General features: G+C 42.2%; 1 protein-coding gene across 4 annotated transcripts in view; it reads left to right on the top strand.

Moving 5' to 3' along the window:
* GCNT2 (glucosaminyl (N-acetyl) transferase 2 (I blood group)) overlaps nucleotides 1-24,661 on the top strand; it is a 61,626-nt gene extending 36,965 nt beyond the window's left edge. For 2 of the 4 annotated variants that reach the window (XM_031035045.2, XM_006739826.3), the window contains exons 2-3: nucleotides 12,814-12,906; nucleotides 18,372-20,944. In XM_031035045.2, the coding sequence (XP_030890905.1) occupies nucleotides 12,814-12,906; nucleotides 18,372-18,562 (284 nt within the window). In that variant the 3' untranslated portion in view covers nucleotides 18,563-20,944. Of the gene's footprint in view, nucleotides 1-12,813; nucleotides 12,907-18,371; nucleotides 20,945-24,321 lie in introns of those variants that run through there. The other 2 variants (XM_081827682.1, XM_031035046.2) reach the window with 2 other exon arrangements.
* The last annotated feature ends 549 nt before the right edge of the window (nucleotides 24,662-25,210 follow it).

Below are 25,210 nucleotides of genomic sequence, written 5' to 3'. Positions count from 1 at the left end.
TGGGGTAATAAACTAAAAGTAAATACAGTATGTAGTTATATCATTACTAAGCTTCAATTTGGTAAGCTTTTGTTAGCTTTGATATGATGGTAACTGTGATTCCGAATACAGATAGTCCCCGACTTAGGATGGGTCTGGTTCTACTCCCTATTTTTCAATTTCTAGATGGTGTGAATGTAATTTGCATGGGGTGGAGACTGTACTTTGAATTTTGAATTTTGACCTTTTCCCGGGCTAGTGATATGCTGCCCCCTCTCATGGGACTTAGCAGCCAGCTGCAGATCCCAGTGAGCCCTGCCATCACAAGCCCATCACCCTGAGGCGCTGACAAATTCTGTACGCAGACAGCCATTCTGTTTTTCGCTTTCAATGCAGTGTTCAGTTAAATTACATGAGGTAGTCAATACCGTATTATCAAATAGGCTTTGTGTTAGATGATATTGCCCAACCAAAGGCAATATGGGTATTCTGAGCATACTTGAGGTAGGCTAGACTAAGTGTTGATGTTCGGTAGGTTAGGTGTGTTAAATGTATTTTCAACTAACAGTGGGTTTATTGGGACTTAACCCCAGTGGAAGTCAAGGAAGATCTGTAAACAGTAGGAACATCACAAGCTTAATTTCACTTTTATTCCAGAAACACATGTGACAGATTCACAAAACTTCCATCGTGAGTCCTTTCACTCAGTCATACGAGAGCATCATAATGAGCACATCCCAACATCCTAATATGACCTCTTATTAGAACTCATTTGGGGGGCGCCAGCTGGTTCAGTCGGTAGAGGATGCGACTCTTAACCTCAGGGTTGTGCGTTCAAGCCCCACATTGGGTGTGGAGCCTACTTAAAAAACAAACAAAAGACTCATACAGAAGAAGAGTTGTCTAGGTTTGTAGGTGGCTTAAGAGTTTATCTTTTACTATAAATTAAATGTATTAGTCATTGGTCTTGATCTAAAAATGTCCATAATTCAGAGTTTCTAAAATACTGAAATAACTATCATACAAATGAGAACACCAATATCAAGTACTTCAGAATCAGGGCCCGGAAACCTGAAAGCTGGAGACTCAAAACCAGCACCGTGATCCCAAGGATGACCCTGGGCAGAAGAAAAGGGGCCAGGGCAAGGAACTGAAGGGGCCAATGTTTCTTTGAAGTCTCATGTTTTATTTTACAAATTTATAAAAATACACATTCCTGGGCGCCTGGGTGGCTCAGTTGGTTAAGCGACTGCCTTCGGCTCAGGTCATGATCCTGGAGTCCCTGGATCGAGTTCCGCATCAGGCTCCCTGCTCAGCAGGGAGTCTGCTTCTCCCTCTGACCCTCCCCCGTCTCATGTGCTCTCTCTCTCAAATAATTAAATAAAATCTTTAAAAAAAAATACATCTATAACTTAAACTTCTATTGAAATACTACATAAACATAAAACTGCACTTATTGGAATTGAGCACTGAATTTTCCACTGATCCTTACCTGAGTAACCTGCACAAGAAAATATGTTACTGCTAATACACCAAGAAACCCCTCCAGTCACTTCCAAGAGTGACAATCATCCCCACCCGAAAATTACTTTTGCCTGTCTTTGTGTTGTTATTGTGACTCCTAACTGTAGCCCTGTGCTTTTTATCCAAATGTTCAGATTCAGGAGATGTTTCCAGAAGAAATGCTAGGCCTACCCTGTGACTTTCTGTATTTCTAAAAACTGCTGCAAACTCCATGGCGTTGGGGGTGGGGGATACCCATATACCAGGGGCACATCCCAAGACTCTTTCTCCTGTGTTTCTTCTCTTTTGAAAGTTTATTTAGATGTTTCTCATATTTTGCAGAAGAAGAGTGTAAACAGAAGAACTACTTCTCCAGTTTTGTATAAAAGATTGCTTGCTATAGATAGGCACTTAGTTCCCAGAATTAGCAACCTTTATATATACCTCAGTACATGCAGCAACAAATGGAATTTACCACTGACCTTTAACTCTTTTGGACCTGTCTTGGGTTGAAAATAGGGATTGAAATTAGACAAGAGTCCTAAGCAAGTATGGTTTTTATTTGGCTGCTTCTACATGGAATTGGAGGGAATGTTTTACAACTTGCGAATGAATTCTTGATTTACGTCCAACTGGCTGTAGCCTGGTGCCTTGTTTTGAAGGTGAAGAAGGCACTGTGTACTGGGCAAGATAAAAATTTGTCTAATGGATTTGTTAAGAACCTTTTTCCAGACAACCAACGAAGTAGTACAGGGCATGCAATGTTCTCTTACCTCCAATAAGGAATGATCCTGACATGAAATCCCTTATCTTGTAATGGAGTGAGAAGGGGAGTCAATCTGGTAAATGCTTTTATTTGAAACAGTCACGTAAAATCTAGGAAATTCCCCTTGAAGTGCATATACTTAATTGAAGCTGTAAACACATCTAAACAGATCAAGAGAAAATTACAGTACTTGATGTTCACGTGCTCCAAATAACAACAGAATCTCCCGTTTCTAGAATCTATAAAAACATAAGTCCTAGGGAAACAGTTTTTGACTTGATAAACCTATGAAAGTGGTAAACTTGTGCATATGGAGTGCCCAGACTCATTTAAAGAAACCCAATCCATCTCTCTCTCTCTCTTTTTTTTTTAAGAGAGAAAGAGAACGAGAGAGAGAAAGCATGCACGTGAGCAGGGCAGAGGCAGAGGGAGAGAGAAAGAGAGGGAGAATCTTAAGCAGGCTCCACACTCAGCAGCGTGGAGCCTGTCCCAGGGCTCGATCTCATGACCCTGAGATCATGACCTGAGCTGAAATCAACAGTCAGACGCTTGACGAACTGAGGCACTCAGGTGCCCCAACAACCCATATATCTCAATGATAAAAGCTGCTTGTGAAAGGTTATTTGCAATCTATATCCAGTATAGGTGAGTCAACTAGTTAATAGCTATGTTGAAGTCCTAAGGGGACATGGAAGTATTTATTTGTATAAGAAGATGTTTTATGAAAAAAATTTCTTTATTCTTTTTTTTTAATTCTAGGGTAGTTAACATACAGTGCTGTATTTGTTTCAGGTGTACAATATAGTGATTCAGCACTTCCATATATCACCCTATCACAACAAGTACCCTCCTCAATCCCCATCACCTATTTCACTCATCCCCCCACCCACCTCCCCTCTGGTAACCATCTGTTCTCTATAGTCAAGAGTCTGTTTCTTGGTTTCTCTCTTTGCCCATTTTGTTTGTTTGTTTCTTAAATTCCACATATGAGTGAAATCATAATTTTGTCTTTCTCTGACTGACTTATTTCACTTAGCATAATACTCTCTAGCTCCATCTGTATCATTGCAAATGGTAAGATCTTATTCTTTTTTATGGCTGAGTAATATTCCATTGTATATGTATACCATATCTTCTTTATCCATTCTTCTATTGATGGCACTTGGGCTGCTTCCATAATTTGGCTATTGTGAACAATGCTGCTAGAAACATCAGGGTGCATAAATTAGCATTTTTGTGGTTTTGGGGTAAATACCCAGTAGCACAATTACTGGACAGTAGGGTAGTTCTATTTTTAACTTACTGAGGAAGCTCCATACTGTTCTCCACAGTGGGTGCACCAGTTTGCATTCCCACCAACAGTACACAAGGGTTCCTTTTTCTCCACGTCCTCATTACTTGTTTCTTATGAAATAATCTTCTCTTAATGATTGTTATCTGTACGTGTAAGATTTTGTAATGTTTTGGTTGTTTTTTTTTAACTTTCATTTTTGTTCTTTGTACTGTTATGCATTATTTGAATCCATTCTAATAACCAGGGTTCAATTTTTCATGAATTATAGAATAATATTTTTTAGAAAGAGAAAAAGGAAAGATTCACAAGGCAGATGTACCATAGTGCTTGACACTGGTTAATTTTGGGGAATTGGAAAATAAACAACTGGTCTCTTTGCACTTTTCTGTGCTTTTAAAACCTCTAACACTTAAAATTGCTTTATTTGGTGAAAAATAAAATCTCTCCTTACTGAGGCACAGTGTTTGGTGTTTGAGAAGCTAAAAAGGATTATCCTTATGAAGGGATGCTCCATAAAATATTCTGTGAAGAACAGGTGTTCTCAACCCTGGCTACCCAGTACGATTATATATGGGCATTTTGAAAACCATCAGTATCTGGGCCTTAACCAATGACCAGTGAAAATGGAAGACCAATTCAGGAATTCCCAAAAGGGTGCCAGGACAGCCAGGTGTGTGTGGACAATGATGCATGATGAGGTGGGCAGTGTGAAAGATGAGGTCTTGAAACCGAGTATTACACACAATGTGTTGATCCGGGCCAGGTAGACAAGATGAATGAGTGAAGTATGATGGGGATCAGGGCGTCAGGAGAGTTCCTGGCTTCTTAAAGCCCCAGTGAATTGTTGTCAAGTGTCCAAATTATTTGGACACTGGCAGTCCAAAGTTCTGTGGGGAACCTTCTGGTTTTTTTCAGTGTTCAACCCCCATTTTGATGAGGGTCAAACCAAATAAGCCTGCGATCAGATGTGGCTTATGAGCTGCCCGTCTTCTGTTTGTAGCCTGGGGGACGAGATTGCAATGATCCTTTTGTTGTCATGGTCAGTATTTTGGTACCTTCCTGGCCAGAATGTGAACTCTAGCAGTGAACTGCTGGTCTCAGCCAGGGTTTCCATTCTGAGGAGCTAGCTGGGGCCAGCTGCTTGATTAGTGACAGTCTGAAGCCAAAAGTTAAAAATGCCGGTTGAGAGTCAAGCTTTTGAGGGAGGAGATAAGTGTTAAACTGGGTCCAGGGGGATCAGAAGCAGCAATGTAAAATGAGCAATGGTGTGAGGAGTGAGAATTCCAGTAAGAGGCAGAATGGGCCCCCTTGGGAGAGGTTTGAGATGATGGCAAGTCTGAATTTGCTTTCATTTGTTGGGGGATGAGTGGTTGATGGGTAAGCATCTCAAAGTGGCTTGAAGAAACAGACATGGGGCAGACAGTTCAAAGTAATCCTGCACACCCCCCCAAATAGGAGGTAAACAAGGTCAACCCTGATTATAGAAAAAGCCATCTAGTGGAATCGCCAATAAAGTGGACAGATTGGAGGCAGTCAGAGTAGTCTCTGGCGAGAGATGTGAAGCCCCTGAATTAGGACCATGCCAGCAAAGGGAAGCAACATCATTATAAGCCAGGGAGAACCACCGGTAGATTGGAAATCAGTTGGGGGCTCCCGTACTGCACAAAATGGTGAAGTCGTAGCTGGAAGCGATTAATGAGTGGATTTGGGTTCCTTGCAAAGGTGAAGGATTTTGAAAACTGTTATGGTTTAGTGGAAGAAAGGAAGGCAAGTTGACAACCTCCAAGCCTGGAAGTGGTAAAACTGAAGGGCTTCACCATCTCAGAAAAATGTGCCATGAATAAAGGAGTGTTTGAGAAGAGATAAAGGTGATAAGCAGCCAAAGAGAAATGTAGGCAGCTGGTCAATGGGTCAAGGTCAGCCTTTAGGTCAGGATTGTATTGAAATCTGAACTGCTCTGGGTCAGAGATTTTCCACCTTTCTAAACGTGTCACTGACCTTCCCTGTTCTTCACCAGAAGACTGTCGGGGAAAGACTTGAGTAGAGGTGTCTGGGCTGCTAGTAGAAATATTAATAAATATAAACCCTTCTGGATACACTAGGCCAAAAGCTCCAAGAACATCTCATTCATAGCTTTACCCTCAACATCTACTCTAGAACATAGGAAACATTCAAGAAAACTGTTTGAATAATTGAGTAAATTATCTTGAAACAAAATCAGTAAATTATTAAGGACGTCCACACTCCTGGGCAATTCACTTAAATTTACACAGCATGCCAATGAGAAGGAATATATTAAAATAGTAAAGCATATTAAAATTTCTAAAATCCCTTTGAGTCTAAAATTCTGGGTTTTTCTTCCTTTACTCATTTCATCTTTTCCTTTTACAACCAAAGAAGAATCAATTTGTTGACAATTACTAGAGGTAAATGCAGGGGTGTTGTTTTTAAGGATACTATGCCATGATCACAAAGACTCAGAACTCTAGAAAACATCCATAAGAAACAAGACAGGATCTCTTTTAGTAAATTTCATGCGTTAAAAGTCCTAAGTGATTAATGAACAACTTTGTAGGTAAAAACAAAAATAGACCTTTTTATTGCTAAACATGACCCCAATTACAATGAGAAAAAAGGGCTACAAGTTCCTTCACACCGCATTTCCCACTTACTAGGTAATTTTCCTTTTTTTTTTTTTTTTGGTTGGTAAAGCCAATCACCACTGAACATTGCGCATTTCTATGTCTTTTGTTGAATTATTCTTAGAATATTCACAAGTACAATGACTAAGTCAGCAAAGCCAGTAAGCCTCAGAGGTACATAAATAAACGTATGAAAAATATAAAAGCAGTAACATTAAAGAAGTTTTTGCAAACTAAAAAAAAAAAGTTCATTTTACATGCAAATATTTGCACATGATTTTATTAATAATGTACAATTTAATGTTCTCAATCGGGGCAGTTTTGCTCCCCAGGGAACATTTGGCTACATCTGAAAACATTTTTGGGTTGTCATGGGGTATGGGGGGGTAGGAGGTAGGAGGATGGGACAGGTATGGGGACTGCTACTAGCATCTAGTGGATAAAGGCTCCACATCCTCCAAGGCTCAGGTCAGCCCCCCCAGCAATGAGAATGTCATTGCTGCCCAAATGTCAGTACTGCCAAAGCTGGTAAACTTGATCTTGGCCAAAAGGCCGAGAAGCGATCGAGGCTGGTAAACTTGCTTCTGGTTATAGTAAAGAAGCAGTCTCTTCCACAGCTACAGCTGTCCCCGTGACTTTAATAGAGGGATTATGCTTGCAACCATTTATTTAGGGAAGTGTGCCAGGCACTGTGCTAAGCACAAGACATCCGTTATCTTATTTCACATGAACAAAACCCTGTAACGTTTTGAAGGTTAGTATGTGATAGCTTAAAGAGATTACATAACTGTTCGAGGTCACACAACCAGTAATAGCCGAGATAAGGATTTGAAATGTGGACTCTGACCTCAAAGCTGTGCTGTTAATCATGTATAAATAATGTCAAAAGGAACATCTTCACGTACAGATACTTACGCTTAGCTTAGCTCATTTTGAAGCTATTGGTTTAAAGGGCCAGAGGGAATTGGGGGTTATAGAGGCTTTCCCTGCATATTTCCAAATTGATTTTCCAGAGTTATACCAATTTACGGCACCACCATTAATTTGTGAGCATTGTGAGCATCAGCATTGGCTTTTGACACTTAAAAACAAAATCCCGGGCGCCTGGGTGGCTCAGTCGGTTAAGCGACTGCCTTCGGCTCGGGTCATGATCCTGGAGTCCTGGGATCGAGTCCCACATCGGGCTCCCTGCTCAGCGGGGAGTCTGCTTCTCCCTCTGACCCTCCCCCCTCTCATGTGCTCTCTCTCTCTCATTCTCTCTCTGTCAAATAATAAATAAAATCTTTATTAAAAAATAATAAATAAATATAGTTTCATTGGGCGCCTGGGTGGCTCAGTCGGTTAAGCGACTGCCTTTGGCTCGGGTCATGATCCTGGAGTCCCTGGATCGAGTCCTGCATCGGGCTACTTGCTCGGCAGGGAGTCTGCTTCTCCCTCTGACCCTCCCCCGTCTCATGTGCTCTCTCTCATTCTCTCTCTCTCAAATAAAAAAAAAAAAAAATCCCTTGTTTGTTCAATAAATTAAAAAGTATATATCTGAGCTTCAATAATAAGCAATTGCTGGACTTCGTTACCACATGTAGGTCTCCCAAAATGAGGACTACACTGTGTGAGAACAGTAAGAAGAAAGTCAAGTCAATATAAATAAAGCTTGCATTTCAAAGAACCGTATTCATTAATTCAACAAATGCAGTTATTTGACTAATAATGGCTAAGCTCCAAGAAAAACATTCTTGGTTACTCTGTAAACTTATCTCAAATCTTTTGTTTAAATAAGTCTATGAAGAGCAAATGAGAGAATTGGAGTTTATAGTTTAAAATAGTTTCTCCAGTAATATTAGTGTCTTCTTTTTGCCCCATCCTAGAAATAATGCAAAAGAGACCCTTCCTAGGACACTGTGAATTGAGGGTAGACTTTATCCATATACCTCATAACTACCCTCCTAGAATCCTGACAAGAATAATCATAATCATAACAGCAATAAAAAAAAACACAGTCATCCAGTCCAGTATTTTTAAAAGAGCACTCTTTCCCACGAGTGGATCCAGAAATCACTTTAGTAGGCTTTGACCAGTATTTTTAATATGAGAAAATAACACAAAATAAACAAGTGCATCATACGTAATAAGCCTAAGGCGTTTGTAAAACTTTTGTTGGCTTTATGTATGTGTGCGCTCCTACAATGGCGTAAATTGTTTTTCTGTGGATTGCAGTCTAAAAGGTTGAGAAATCACTGATCTGTTCTACACTTATTTGAAAGGTGAGTCTGTGTGGTCTTAAATGATGGTTCCAGGATACACAGCTGGTTAGTGACAAAGCTAGGGTAAGAACTAAGTTCCCCAATCCCAGGGGAAAGGCCAGTGTGTTCCACGGGGGGATGGGGGTGAGGTGGGGTGAGGGTGGCGTCTGCCGCAGGTCAATCTCTGGGAGAAAATTATGCTTAGTAGATACTTTTAGGAAGTAGAAGGGGCATCCGGGTTGGGATGGGATCAGTAGCTTTGGGGTCTCCACGTGTGTTTTAACCCAAGCCACATTAAATTACTGCATAGTGGGCACACGGTACATTTAGACCATTCAATCTCTTGCTTGCCATTATCCCCTCACAATAATAATCAAGCAGTGCCTGCAAATTATTCACATTGAGTTGATATTTGAGCTGTCTCCAGAAGTCTTGTTGAGGGTTTTAACACCTCCCAAAGCTAGCTGTACCAGGCAGGACCGATGCGGCAAATAGGTGATTGATGGCCGCTTAAGCAATTGCTGTAGGGCAAACTGAAACAGGTTGGCCTTGGCTAAGAGAGGAGAATAAATACTTTTTATACTGAGAGGTAGAGCATGATTACACCTGCAAGTACAGTGACCTGTTGGGAAACCAAGGTGGCAAGCAGGCCTGTCTTAGCCACACACAATCTAAGTGGTCCTACCATCACCCCTGAAGACTGAGTTGCTGGGCAACCCTTGCACGCCACACCCATTCACTCCATTAACATTGACTGGGAATCCCCCGTGGGCCCAGTGCTGTGAGTTCAAGGCACCCTGAGGACCGGTCTTCTGCTCAACACGGCTTTTCGCCATGCCAGGTGGGCTGATGGTCTTCAAGAAGGTGATTTGAGAGGTCTATTCAAATGCCTGTATTCCCTGCTGTGCGGACAGGTTTGTAAAATTAACCAAAGGATGGAAGGTACATAGTACCAGATTTCTTCATCAGGGCGAAATGTAGGGAAAGGAGAAAGAAAAGGTAACCTGAAACCTGATGAAGGCCGAGGGGAGGGACTTCAAGGAGAGAGGAGACAGAAGCTATGTCCTCTTTGCAATGCTGGTTACAGCCCAGAGCTTCTCAGACTTGATCACGTGCCGGGATGCTCTGGGGATCTTGTGAACATGCCGATTCTGGTGCAGAATGAAAGAGAAAAAAAATATCTTGTCCTTTAAAAAATGTACTCATGTAAAGGAGGGTAGGGACATTTCGTTAGGGCAGTATGTTCTTCACACTCTTCTGCTGTAGCTTTTCATCAAAATAGACTTGTAAAAATTACATCCATGTCAGCTAATCTTGTAGACACAAGTAAATATACCAAATTATCTCTTTGTTTTCTGGAGTGCCCTCCCCCCCACCCCCAACTTAACCAAGGCAAGTTTTATTCTAAATTCTTTTAAAATGTGTACTAAGAACAAAATAAAGAAGCTTCTCTTGGGAAAGCAAGCGCTAAAGTAATTTTTAAAGTAATAAATGCAAATCAAAGCAATAGGAAGAAATATCGCTTAATAAATGGTATTTTTCTTGGGGACTACTCAATATTTATAAGCAAACTTTTCAAGTTTGGCAGCAAGAAGAGAAAAAGAATCTGTCTTATAGCAAGCCCTTAGGGGTAAGAATTCATGCCATTTACAGGAAACGCTGTGCAAAATTTAATTTTAGTTGGGAGACCTTGGTACAATTCTTGATTTAGATCATCATATAATTGTCATGTGACATCAGGGAAAAAGAACAGAGCTTTTTTCTTCTGAAAATGCACATTTTTATTAATGTTCTTAAAGAGGAAACATGTTTATGTGCCTAATCCAGTTAAAATTTTTGAAAAGTATTGGTCTTGTCCAGTTTTTTTTTCTTATTAAAAAATATCTATCATCCTAGGTAATTTTTTTTCTCATTAGTATGTATATTAGTTTTTTATTTGCCATTGTAACTACCACAGACTTAGCAGCTTAAACAACATAAATGTATTATCTTACAATTCTGTAGGACAGAAGTCTGACATGGGTCTCACCAGACTAAAACCAAAGCATTGGCTGGGCTCTGTTCCTTTCTGTAGGGTCTGGGCCTTTTCTAATGGCCACCCATGTTCCTTAGCCCCTTCCTCTACCTTCAAATGGTAAAAAAAAAAAAAAAAAAAAAGACCAGCTCATCACCTCCCTCTTCCACTGTTAAAGACCCTTGTGATTGCATTGGTCCGGCCTGGATAATTAAGGATAATTTCCCTATTTTAAGGTTAGCTGATTAGCAAACTGAAGTCCATTTTGCCCTGTAACATAATTTCAGGTTCCAGTGATTAGAATCCAGACTTCTTTGGATATATGTCATTGGGAGGGGCGTTATTCTGCCTACTGGATCTTTTGAGAAAGGACTATTACAGTCTGGGTACAGATGTCATGAGCGTGGTGCCATTACATCAAAATTATGTTCAGATTGTATTGCTCATTGGTGAAAATTGTTGGAGCTCTTATAAAACAAAATAGTTCTTTTGTTGCATTTACCTTTGATTCCCATATACCTACTTTCCAGTAATGGAAATCTTGGCGTAAAACTACTCTACTCTATAGGATTAAATGGACCCTTTAATCTCTGACTTATCCAAAATTTATTGAGATGGAGAGGGTTATTTGAAATGGTTTAGCACAGGGGTGTCTGGGTGGCTCGGGTTGGTTGAATGCCTGACTCTTGATTTTGGCTCAGGTCATGATCTCAGGGTCCTGGGATCAATCCCCACATTGTGCTCCATGTCAGCAGGGAATCTGCTTGAGATTCTCTCTCCCTCTCCCTCTCCCCTTCCCGCCCATGCTCTCTCTCTCTTTCTCTCACTAAAATAAATAAATCTTAGGGGCGCCTGGGTGGCTCAGTTGGTTAAGCGACTGCCTTCGGTGCAGGTCATGATCCCGGAGTCCTGGGATCGAGTGGGGAGCCTGCTTCTCCCTCTGACCCTCTCCTCTCTCATGCTGTTTCTTCTCTCTCTCTCTCTCTCTCAAATAAATAAATAAATAAAATCTTAAAATAAACCTTAAAAAAAATAGTTTAGCACAGTGTTTCTCAAATGGGGCAGTTTTGCCCAACCACTCTCCCTCCTGGGGACATTTGGCCACACCTGAAGATGTTTTTGATTATCACAGCTGAGGGCTATATACTACTGGCATCTGGCAGGTGGAGTCCAGGCATGCTGCTAAATATCAACAACAGGATAGGACCAGCCCTACCACAAGGGATTATCCAGTCTAAAGTGTCAAGAATGCCCTATACGTTAATTAATTGAATGTAAATAAAATAAAGTAAGTTTAAAATAAAATAAAAATATAAATGTATATAAATAAATATTTGAAATATGCAAAAATAAATAAAGTGTCAGTAATGCCAAGGTGGAAAAGCCCTAGCTTAGTGGCGACCTAAAGCCCTCCTCCCCTTTTTAAAGGCTCTTTACATTTCAAAGGTGAATTAGATAACTGATTAGTTAATGGATCAGCCACTAAACTTTGGGCCAAAGAACAGCTGAAAGAAATAGAGAAGATGGGTAGGTCAGTGCGCGCCAATCTTCCTCCGAGAAAGGCAAAGATCAAACTTACTGCTTGGGGTCAACAGTTTATCCTCACTGGGTGTTGGAGAATCATCTTGTTTCTCTCTCTCTCCCCAGGGCCCAGCACAATGCTTGGCAACACCAAATGCTCAAGAAGCACTTTAACAAAAAGGATAGCGTGTCAGGGGGGCCTGGCTGGCTCAGTCAATGGAGTGTGGGACTCTTGATCTTGGCATCATAAGTTCGAGCCCCATGTTGGGTATAGAGATTGCTTGTAAAAAATAAAAAATAATTTAAAAAAGGGTAGAGTGTTAAGGGATTTGTTTGAGCTTACAAGTAGTGAACAAGATATTTCCCTTCTGTATGCTGAATATTGCAACTTCATATAAAGGGCTCTCACTTATTAGTGCTTAGCACATAGAGTAGCTGGTTTTCTGAGCTTCATTTTAAGTTACAAGTCATCTGAAGTCTTAAAAAGCTGTAATGTTAGGATTGAAAGTAAATTCAGTTGAAGGCCATTGAGAGATAACCTCAAATCCCCCAACTTTTCCATCTGCATTATGATTTCATGCTGTGGTATCTCTTAAACTCTATTTTGCAGGCTTGGGCACACATTATGACCAAAAAAATTATGCATACATATTTTTTTAATGGTGGCAAGGCAGGGTTCATAACCACCAACTATTCACACCATAAGCTTTGAGGTTTTGCACACCGACGATGGAAAATCTAACATGAAAGATAATCTACCAAAAACATAAGCATAACTTGGAGGCTTCATTGATGAAATGACACCCTTCTTTCTTGGTTCTCATTTCTGCTTTTCTTCTTTATCAACATTGCAGGTGTCCCTGGCTCCATGCCAAACGCATCATGGACCGGTAACCTCAGGGCTGTCAAGTGGATTGACATGGAAGATAAACATGGAGGCTGCCATGGTGAGCCACTGATTCCATACTTTGAGGCCACAGTGCTTGTTGGTGTTGGCATGAAGGTCATTGTGAAATACAGGGGTTCTCATGGAGAGAACTGCTGGTGTATTTAGAACAATCTGTGAGTTCTTGGAGTAGCTAGAGGCTTCAAGACTTTGTAAATTTAGGAGGGGGGTGCCTGGGTGGCTCAGTTGGTTAAGCATCCAACTCTTGATCCTAGCTCAGCTCTTGGTCATGAGTTCAAGCCCAACACTGGGCCCCACACTGGACATGGAACCTGCTAAAAAAGAAAAGGAAGGAAGGAAGGAAGGAAGGAAGGAAGGAAGGAAAAGGGAGAGAGAGAAAGAAAGAAAGAGAAATGACATGACATGAAGTTATCTCACTGATGTTCTCTGACTCTTGACTACCGAGTGGGTGGGCTCAACTTATGATGATACTTTCTTGCTAGTTTCTGCTTTCTTCTTACTTACTCCTCTTTCTGTTCCTTTTGGGAGTGCAGCAGTTAGGAGGGGAAAGTGGTCAGGATGAGACGTGATGTCATGGTCTCACCACGGAGCAAGCTGGACCTCCACCCCTGCCCCTCACACCAGCCTCTGGCCCCACCCCACCCCCCCGCGGACAAGCTTCCAGCTGGCTTAGAGGTATTTGCTGCAGCTCTGGCATGATGGCAGGCAACACTAACAAGATATTTCTCCTCCAGACGGACAAGAATGAGATAGTTCCTTTCTTTCTTTCTTTATGTATTTGAGAGAGTGCTCGTGCATGAACGGGGGGGAGGGCAGAGGCAGAGGGAGAAGCAGACTCCCCGCTGAGCAGGGAGCCCGATGCGGGACTCGATCCCAGGACCCTGGGATCATGACCTGAGCTGAAGGCAGATGCTTAACCAACTGAGCCACCCAGGCGCCCCAGTAGTTTTCATTTCTATAGAACTTTATAAAGAAGGGCTTTCATTAGCCCTGGTCTACATTCCATTGAGATTCTTGCCTGGTAAATAGTGAGCATGGTATTCATTCACTAGGGCTAACATAACCAAGTACAAGAGACTGGGTGACTTCAACAACAGAAATTTATTTCCTCATACTCCTGTAGGCCAGAAGTTAGAGAGCAAGGTGGCTACAGATTTGGTTTCTCCTGAGAGGCTCACAGATGGCCACCTTCTTCCCATGGCCTCACATGGTCTTCCTTCTGTGTGCGTCTGAGTTCTCATCTCCTCTTTTTATACCCACACCACTCATACTGGATTAGGGCCCATCCTGTATGACCTCATTTTAACTTGAATAGCTCTGTCTCAAATATGGTCACAGTCTGAGGTATGGGGGGCTAGGACTTCAACATATGAATTTGGGGAGGGGGACAATTCAGCCCATAACAGGAGGTGGGCAAGTGGTTAAGTGAAAGAGCAAGTGTGAGGGTTTCACCTTTGTTCCCTGTGGTGACAAAGCTTTGCTTCCTCCACTTGTCCATCAGTCCGTCCACCTGCAGTCTCTGGCTTCCCTCTCTGGCCCATCGCATTGACACTTAATATTTCAGAGGAAAACCTCCAAATAGCTGCCTCTTTGCAGCTCTCCATTACACTCCACCCCCTTCACCTGCCTTTCTGAGCATCCCCTTCTGCTGCAGATGGCAATATCCTCATGTCACTGTACAGTCTGCTCTTTAGCGTATTCATGTCTTTACCTTAATCAGCCAACATATTGTCCCCAGAGGACAGCCCGTGTCACCTGCCTTGCATTTCGTTGTGGCCTGACCTCCTGGTGGAAGGAGGCAGGTGGAGAGGAGGTTGCTTTGCTTTTGGATGTCCTAAGTCTTCTTTAGAAGAGAGACCATCACCATCAGTCGGGGTCTCAATATTTGAGATGTGTTGCCTTCCCCAAAGTCCTCCCATAACCCTGTCACCCTCCCTCGAGGACCACCGTGGTCATCCTCTGATCTGCTTCTCCACCTCCTTTCCAGCTGTAACTCGGGAGAACTTCAGCCTCCACAGCAGGGACCCATGTGACATCATTACTTTGTGGCTCCAGCCCCCCGCACAGAAGCTTCTGTCCCACTGCATCAGTCACCAAACCCCCGCCCCTCCGTAGAGCCTTACCCTCAGTCTCCTTGTCTTCACCTGTGTCCAGGCCCTACCCCATAGAGAAGATATAGGCTAGTCAGGTTTGCATTTTTAGAGGGATCTTTACTTATCACATGACAGGTGGGCCCATGAGAGTATCCCCGAGCCAGGGACCTACCTAGGGTACAAAGCTTGGGCAGCCCAAGCCTCTCAGACAAATGTCTCATTTTTCTTCTCTTAGCACCTGTTACGCCATGAATATCTGAAAGCCTTGTACAGTGCAGAGCAGAAAAATAGTTTGTCCCCCAAACCACTAGATAGGGAAAAGAAAAAGAACCCAGAGGATGCAGAACAGTGCATGCCAAACCAGCAAGTCAAGAGTCCAATCTGGACCTTTTCCCCTTGGTTGTGAGTAATAGGATTTGTCCTAAACCCGTGGATGTGTACACACTCTATAAGGCCCTGTTAGCACTTAGAATCACAGGACCACCTAGATGTGGTCTTGAACTTGGAGCTTCCACCTTTGATTACAGTCTCTTTGTCAGTCTACTAGTTTTCTTCACCAACTTACATACTTTATATCTTCCTGTCTTTCTCCCCAGAGCAGAATAGAAGCTCCCAAGAGGGCTAGGATTTTTGACCAATTTGTTCATTGCTATATCCCCACACCTAAAATAAGTTGTTGCTGTTGTTTGAAACAGGGTTGCTTTTTTAAAATTGGGATTGCCAAGGTTTCAACTGTCTCAGCTTCTTCCTTCTACTAGCTTCCTTCTGAGGACTTTCTGTCCAGCCTGTGTACTGGGTCAGCCGTCCCATGCTGTTCTTACTCGACATTCCAGATTCCTCTGCCATTTGACCCTACAAGGTCCATTCCTATGCATAACGATTACCAGCATCTGCTTTATGCCATTTGTGTTTCCCTGAGCAGAGCATCACTGGAGACTCTTACAGAACTGTCCCAAACTCACCCCCGATAGGGAGGCTAGACCCTCCTGGCTGCCTATTGATTCTTTTATTCACCTCATTATCTTCCTGGTGTCCTTTTCATCTTTCCTGCTTGCTTTAACCTCTTAATCTTACAGCCTTTCCACCCTCAAAAGGTAACAATTTGAACTTGAGGAAGAACTTTCAAGACATACCATCAAAATCCCCTTACCAGTTTGTCATGCCATTTCCATTCCTCCATCTCAGGGCACTTTGGACACATTCTCATTGTTCCTTCCTGTTCTGAGAGGAAAAGCTACCCATCCTCACAACCTGGGTCTGGGGGTCTCAGCTTTGTGCAGGTTCCCCTAAATGATCCCCTTGCTCTCTTGCCGTCCTGCATTGCCCTCTGTGCTGGTGGGGAGTGATTCTCTTCTCTCTCAAGTGTGTAATGATTGCCTCTAGCCGGAAGACCAAGTTGTCTGTGTAGCCTCTACTCCATCCACGTGAAACGGTCGCTCCTGTTCACTTCATTCTCTTAAGCATTGACGTGCTGCTTCTGCATTCACTTTTCACCACCTCCCCCCTGGGTTCTCCTCTGACTTCCCACAACTCTGGCTTCTGTGCCCCATGGTTTCCACTCTCTGTTGTACTTTCTCCCAGGCACATTAAATTAATCACAAATCCTGTCAGCCCTTCTCTGTTCTGTTTCTAATACCCTTCCTTCCCCACTCATGGCAACCATTAACTTTGAACCAGTTCTCTGGTTTACATTAAGTTGTTAGTGTGGCCTCGTGATTGATTTCTAATGTACCCTGCAAAGCTCTGCAAAATTAATCTTGCTAAAATTCGTTTCACCATTTGATTCTTCCATTCAAAAATCTTCAAAGACTTTGCCTGTTTATGGGATAAAAAAAAGGCCCAGTCCTTTAGTTTGTTTTAGGTCAGTCAACTGTAGTCATTCTACTCTATGCCAAGAAACCTCTAGAAAAGAGGTTCAACTTCCTACCATTTTTCTTCTAACCCACTTCCCAACCAAACTCCAGATTCTAGCAGAGAATTCACACCTTTGCACATTTTTTCCAGAGGCATTGTCCCCAAATGAAGCCACCATCTGTGCCCCTGCTGCCCGCCCCCACCGCCAGTTCTATGCTTCGACTAACTCTCCACTCATCCTTCTCTATCCATTCACTCAGTAGCTATTAATGTAACTCCTAATATTTACCAGGTACTGCCCCAGATGCAGAAGACACAGAGGGGAACAAAATGGTCTCAAGTTCCAGCTCTTCTGGACCTTATGTTCTAGTCCTGGGAGAAAGACAATAAACAACTATCTGGAAAGAAAGTCAATAAACAAAATATTTGTCTCCGTGGCACTGACACACATAGCTATCTGTTGGTAATGAGAGCCAAGAGGAAGATGAATCAGGGAAGGAGGAAAGAGAGGTCAGAGGAGGCCTCACTGAGAACACAGCCTTGAGGCAGATAACCTGGGGTGTGGTGTGAGAGGGAGCCTCCCGGATGTCTGGTGGAAGGGGGCTGGCGGGGGGAGGAAGAGCAATGTGGATTCTCAGGTACAGCATGCGTGGTGTGCTCGGGTCCATTGAGGAAGCCAGTGTGGCCGAAGCGAGTGAGCAAGGGTTGTAAGTGAATGAGCAAGTGGTGGGAGGTAAAGGCCAGACTCTGAGGAGTTTTCAATGCCATTGCTCACATTTTGGCTCTTCCTCCACATGAGATGAGAAGCCCTTCGAGGGTTTTGAGCAGAGGAGACATCACGATGTGCTTAACATTTAGAACAATCGCTCTGGCTGTTGTGCTGAGAATATACTAACAGACCAAGGTGGAGGCAGTGGAATCCAGTTATTACTGTAACAAGTCAGACAGGGTGGTGGAGGTGGTGTGGGCCAGGATGATAGTGGTGGAGGTGGTGGAAAGAGGTCAAATTCTGTTAGTATTTTGAAGGTTGAGCTGACACAGTTGCTGACAGATTGGATGTGGGGTGTGAGAGAAAGGAGGAGAAGTACCCAGGGGGACTTGGAGGTGGGTGAGGAGTTGAGTCTTGACATGTCCTATCAGTGAGGTTCATTCTCACCTAAGTGGAGATAAAAGTAGGCACTCGGAGAGGCTCACAGAACAGGCCTGAGCAGTTCAACCCATCAAGACCTGTCCCGTCTGTACACTTCTAGAACCTCTCTCATCCATCACGCTCACTTGATAATACACGAATTGTCCTGTGACACCTATTATGTTCTCACTTTGTATTATTTCACTCTCCTGTGACTTAAGTACCTCTGTGTTCCCTTTGTCTTCCTATAAAGAGCTTAACTTCCTTGTGGGCTGGGCCTACACAATCCTGTTTCATTCAAATCCTGTAGCACATGGCACACTTTTAGCTACTCCGTAGGCAGGCAAGACTGTACGGCTGGGCAGCCTCACTACCCCCAACTTTGGAAAACCAGCATGTTCTGACTGTCTCTTGTTCTCTCCTCTGCAGGCCACTATGTCCACGGCATCTGTATCTATGGAAACGGAGACTTGAAGTGGTTGATTAATTCACCCAGTCTCTTTGCTAACAAGTTTGAGCTTTCCACGTACCCCCTCACCGTGGAATGCCTCGAACTGAGGCTTCGAGAAAGAACCCTAAATCAGAGTGAAACAGTAATACAGCCCAGCTGGTATTTCTGATCCACTGTAACACGGGCTCGACGGGCGCTTGCAGCTGGGAAGAAGAGCCTTTCTCTGTGAGAGAACTTTGCCTTGCTTATGTGAATCGTTGCCAGAACGAGGTTATGGCTGCAGGACCTGGCCATGTTATTCTGTGTGCAGCCATCCACTGGACACTGTGAACTCCACTATCGGGATGGCTGCACAGGGCCATGCTGGCATTTTGGCCACAATGGCAGCCTCCTGATGCTCCTTCTGCGTCAGGCTAACTCTCTGATCAGTGATCAACTGAACTGATGTCAGACCTCTGCACCGGATACTCATTATAGAGAAATGTTCTCATGAAAAGGAGAACTGTAGATAATACTGTTTAGGAAAAGAGCAGTTGTGTTTCTTTGAAGGAATCTTCTATGACGGATCTATAGCCACACATCCGTGGACACCACTCCTCTTTGCTCAGCCACACGTAGGCATAGAAACAACTTTCTGGGCAACTCAGCAATCTCCTTTACAACTGGAGCTACCAGAAGGGAGAACTAGATCTTGTTCCCGGGTTTCAACACTAGCCTTCCCCGTTTACTGTGTCTGAAGTCCTGTATAGAATGTGGCCACTACCTCCTGTTTCTGCAAAGGAATCCCAGGGAAACAGGACATTTCTTGTGGTGTGTCAGAATGCTCACTAGTCCCTCTGCCATTGCTTTCCATGGAGAACGCTGAAACGTTCCCACAGAATGAAGATATTTCTAGAAGAGAGGTGCTGTTGCATGAATCTTGTTCCAGGTCTCTAACCTCAGAATGAATCACTTTCCTCTTCGGTCACCACCCTCCACCCCCACCAAAGTGATCTTACCTGCAAAATGGAGTCCAAATTCTACGCCATGAAGGCTTTAAGGACTCCAGAGGATTTTGAGTAGCTTATTCTCAGAGAGTATTCTCTGAGTAGCTTTACAATGCTTAGTGCTGATAAGAGTGCCTAGATTTTTAAGAGCTTTCCACTGTGTCACTTATCCCTTGTGCTTACACTTACCCCTTATCCTTTATCCAATTCATTCACTCAGCATGCAGTCAATAAATATTTCTTGAGTGCCTATTGTATACCAGACCCATTTGACACAAGGAGAAAATGAAGAGAGAAGCTTTTTCACTCTAAAATTCTTGGTCATAGCATCAACGTTGGAAAGGCTGCTCTAGAGAATCTCACGGATTGCTTGTATTTTAATGCATTCATATGCAGAGTTATAGACTGGGATATCAGGCCAAGAATATGAGTAATTAGAAGTCGAGGTCTAGGGGCGCCTGGGTGGCTCAGTTAAGCGTCTGCGCTCGGCTCAGGTTATAATCCTGGAGTCTTGGGATTGAGCCCCATGTCGGGCTCCCTGCTCACTGTGGAGTCCACTTCTCCTCTGTCTCTCTGCCCCCCCCCACTCGTTCTCTCTCTCTCAAATAAATAAATAAAATCTTAAAAAAAAAAAAGAAATCAAGGTCTAAATCAGAGATCATTCCAAAGGGAGAAAGGAAGGAATAGACAGAAGCTAAATCCTGTTGTGTTGTAGGCATCCGAATAGCTCCCTTATGGCTCATTGCATTAACACCTTACAGCACTCTTGGGAGGCTCACATGATTACCTCCATTTTGCAGATGAAGTAAGTGAGGCTTAGAGAAGTTGTTAATAAGCATGAGGAAACGAATTCTCTGAGGATTGGGATGTTCTTACTGGTCTCAGTTCAGTTTCCTGAGAATATTTAGAGAAGGTGAAATAAAGCCATATTTAGTATAACAGAGAGGGTAGGTTTTAAGAATGGTCTCAGTGTTAATATGAGAAAATGTGCTGTCACCTCAGAAAAATGTGAAGTCTACTTTTGTACTCCTAAATCCATTGAGTTCCTTAATATTTATTTATTCTAACAAAAAAAAAAGTTACTACAACTAATGATACCTTTAATTCACACTATTTTTATTCTTTTTTTCTGTGACTGTGCCTGTTGAATGTTAATCGTATTTAAGGGAATGCCTTTGAAATAAAGCCTTTTTTCCCTGCTACTGAAAAAGATGGAGCTGTACAGAGTGGTAAAGGCTTGAAGCGTAGGGAACACACCCAGAGCTAATGGTGGAGTCTAAGAATCATCTTTTTTTTTCAACTTCTTTAAATGACCCCACCCGAGAAGAAATGTTTTACACTGGATCTTTCTCATCTAGAACGAGAACTCTTTTGGAATAGAAGATGTTTACATGTCTGTTGCTGGTCATCTCTGTGTCTTAAATACTTTAATATTGGAAGATTGTAGTGTTTGGGCAAGTGGGTTTCCGCTAGCCCATGGGGATGGCTGAAACTACTAAATCCGTCCTTGTTTGCAATGATGGTCCATGTTGTTATCTTGGAAATAAATTAATATATTGTTTTCACCTTTGGGGCTATTGTGTATTTTTATCTGATGGTTGGTTAATATCCACTAAAGACCATGTTTAACAAGGTAATTCTTCAAGCATTTTTACAAAAAAAATAAAAACAGAGGGGTGCCTGGCTGGCTCAGTCAGTGGAGCACCTGACTCTTGACCTCAAGGTTGTAAGTCTGAGCCCCATGTCAGGTGTAGAGATTACTCAAAAATAAAATCTTAAAAAAAAAAAGTACAGGGGCGCCTGGGTGGCTCAGTCGTTAAGCTTCTGCTTCAGCTCAGGTCATGACCCCAGGGTCCTAGAATTGAGCCCCACATTGGGCTCCTTGCTCGGCGGGAAGCCTGCTTCTCCCTCTCCCACCCTCTCTCACTGTGTCTCTCTCTGTCAAATGAATAAATAAAATCTTTAAAAAAAAAAATACATAGGGACACCTGGGTGGCTCAGTAGGTTAAGCATCTGCCTTCAGCTCAGGTCATGATCCCAGGGTCCTGGGATCGAGTCCCCACATTGGGCTCCTTGCTCAGCAGGGAGTCTGCTTTTCCCTCTGCCTGCCACTCCCCCTGCTTGTCTCACTCTCTCTGACAAATAAATAAATACATACATACATAAAAATAATTAAACTTCTAATTTTAGAATAGCTTTAGTTTTATAGAAACTTTACAGAAAAATTGCAGATAGTACTGAAAGTTCGCATATACACCCCACTCAGTTTCCCATTATCAACATAGTACATTAGTATGGCACATTTTATTTAGATTTCCTAAATTTTTACCTAATGTCCTTTTTTGGTTCCAAGATCCCATCTAGAATGCCATATCATGTTTAGTCAACAGACTTCACTGGGCTATGACTTTCTCAGACTTCTCTTGTTTTGATAACCCTGACAGTTTTGAGGGGTACCAGTTGGCTCTTTTGTAAAGTGCCCCCCTCAATTTTGTCTCATGTTGTGCTCATTATTAGATTGGACTTTTGGGTTTGGAAGAGGAAAACCACAGAGGTGAAGAGCCAGGGTCCATTCTTTCTACATGACTTAATCAGAGTTGAGGCTAACCTTGATCACCTGACTTAAGTACTGTTTGTCAGTTTTCTCCACTGAAAAGCTACTCTTTTTTCCCCTTTCCATACAGTACTCTTTGGAAGGAAGTCACTATTCGCAACCTGTATATAAGGAATAGGGAGTTATGCTCCACCTTCTTTGGAGTAGAATACCTACATAAATTATTTAGAATTCTTCTATAAAGGAGATTTGTCTCTTTTCCCCAATTTACTTATTAAAAAATCTGTTTACATCAACGTGGGCTCATAGATGTTTATTTTAAACTTCAGGTTATAATCCAATACTACCTTGGTCACCTGGGTGGCTCAGTCAGTTAAGTGTCTACCTTTGGCTCAGGTCATGGTCCCAGGGTTCTGGGATCGAGTGCTGTGTCAGGCTCCCTGCTTCCCCTCTGCTCGTGGCCTCTCTCTCACTCTCCCTCACTCTCAAATAAATAAAATGTTAAAAAAAATAAATAATCCAGTACTACCTTTTTTTTCTCCAATTGTTCCAGCTATGGCCATAGGTAGTTCTTTCAGTCGGCTCCAAGTCTTTGACACATTCCCATCACTGTGGGTTTTTCCTTGAACACTTTCTTATTTTCTGGCATTGCAAGATGCTCCAGTCAAGCCTCTCTTACTATTCCCTTATTCAGTTTTGAGGATAAATGACAAGTATAATAGCCATGGCATGAGAAGTACATGGTGATCAGAGGCTCAGACTCTCAGATGAGGGTCTGGGTCACCTCACCAAGTAAGCCATACAGACTAGCAGAGGTGCTAGTGAAGGATATGGGGAATCTGAAATGGGAAAGAGAAGAAGGAGACACTGGGTATCTGTTATGACTTCAAGACCAGCTGCAGTGCTGGAAGCTGTAGGTCATTCCACTAATCTTCCCTTTATAAGTTTTCCCCAAGAAAGGACACTCACAGGATTTGGAGGAGCTGCTCTCTCAGTTTATAGGACGAAATTGATCCAAGCTGCTCAAGTGTGGATGGTGCACTGGACAAATGCGATCTTCTCAGGACTGAAGCTGTCAGCCTTCCCTGGAAATTACTTTCATCTGGGGTCAGCCTACACCCAATGCCAGGAGGGTGTGGGGCTATAAAGGCCCAATGCCCTCACCTTAACTTGGGCCCATAGCACCTGATGAGCTCTCTGGGGTGGAACGAGGCCTTATTTTTATTGTGTCACAGCCCAGCTTCTTTCCTTAATCCTAATCCCTTCTCTTCCTCCATAAATACTGAATGTGAAGAGCTCCCTTGCACACTAATCATTTTAGAGCCTGATTTTTGGAGAACCTCACCTGTAACATGTTCCCCACACAAAAGATGATACAAAACTGTACCTATATTTTCTTTTTTAACTTTCATACTTGTTTTTTTTTTTCTTCTCTCTCTGTTTAACTATTAAGGATTTTAGCCATCTTTGTCATATGATTTCAGGTAGGCACCTAAATTCTTATTCTGCTAAGGAAAACCAGTTATCCCAATACCTTTCCCCCATTACTTTGAAATGCCAATATGATTATGTATTAAATTCTCATATATTTGGGAGTCTTTTTCTGGAATCTATTCTGCTCTACTGATTTTTTTGTTGATCCACATGCCAAAATTGTATTTCAAAAATTACAGTAAATCTCTGCTCTGTGGCAAGACAAAGAATCCCTTACTGCTCTTTTTCAACATTTTCATGGTAATTTTTGCTCATTTACTTTCAGGCAAATGTTAGAAACAGCTTATCAAATTCCTTGAAAAATCCTGTCAGGATTTTAATGGAATTTGCACAGAATTCATATCGATTAATTTTGAGGTAATTATACCTTGACAATATTGATCTGTAATATGTCTATTTATTCAGGCCCCCTGTTGTGTATTTTACTAATATAGTTTTCTTATGCAAGTCTTGCACATATCATGTTATTATTAATTGCCTGTATTTTTTTAAAAGATTTTATTTATTTATTTGACAGAGAGAGAGAGAACACAAGCAGGGGGAGTGGGAGAGGGAAAGCAGGCTTCCTGCAGAGCAGGGAGCCCAATGCGGGGCTCAATCCCAGGACCCTGGGATCATGACCTGAGCCAAAGGCAGACGCTTAACGACTGAGCCACCCAGGCGCCCTTAATTGCCTGTATTTTAAAGAGTTCTTTGTGCTTACTGGGAATGGGTTTTTTATTTTTTATTTTTTATTTTTTGGGGGAATGGGAGTTTTAAAATATATTTGTTTTGTTGTTGGTAGCATAAAGAAAAACAATTGATTTTGATCATGTTTGTGGATTTTATTAAACTTTTTCATTATTCCTAATAGTTTCTCATTGTGTTTTCTTTTCTTCTTTTCTTTTTAAGTAGGCTCAACACCCATCATGGAGCCCAATGTAGGGCTTGAACTCACACCCCGAGATCAAGACCTGAGCTGAAATCAAGAATTGGACACCCAACCAATTGAGCCACCCTGTGGTCTTCCTCTTCCAAACCCAGAAGTCCAATCTAATCATGAGCAAAACATGAGACAAAACCAGTGGGGCACTTTACAAAATAGTCCACTAGTACCCCGTCAAAATTGTTAAAGTCATCAAAATGTGTTCTCTAATAGTTTCTCAATCTATTATACCTCACATTTTCTGAAAATTATCTATAAATACCAGTTTTGCCTCTTCCTTCCCAAAATTAAATCATCTTGTTTCTTTTTTATTTTTGTCTTCTTACATTGGCAGAAATTTGCAACACAATTTTAAAGGGTAGCAATGATAGCAGGTACCCTTGAGTTGTTCCCAACATTAAAGGGCATATTAACTCTTGTGCATGATGTTGGAGGTTTGATATAGGTTTCTGGTAGATACTCTTTATTGAAAAGAATACCAGAAAATAAAGATACATTGAAATATATTATGACTCTAATATATATATATCCCAGTTGCTATCTCTTTTTTTGTTGCATGATACAATTATGGGTGACTAGTTTTTAAAATTTTTCTTTGCATATATTACTTCAAAAAATGAGGATAAAAAGTCACTACTCCTAAACTTTTTAAACAGTAAGAATTTAGTATAGTAGTTGATGTCAAGTGGGAAACTGGAGCAGGGATCCCTTTGAACAGACTAAGCAAACAGTTGAAGTTTGAGAAGACTACTAATGACTGAGCTGGAAGATTCCTTGTTGTAACTACTCCCTCTTCTGGTCAGGATGGCTTAGGGATTAAGCGCCAATGGGAAATAGACCAGAGGTCAACCTCTCAGA

The sequence above is a fragment of the Leptonychotes weddellii genome, chromosome 8 (genome assembly GCF_054177405.1).
Source record: "Leptonychotes weddellii isolate Sample4059 chromosome 8, ASM5417740v2, whole genome shotgun sequence".
Lineage (NCBI taxonomy): Eukaryota > Metazoa > Chordata > Mammalia > Carnivora > Phocidae > Leptonychotes > Leptonychotes weddellii.
This window is presented reverse-complemented; position numbering and strand designations above follow the sequence as displayed.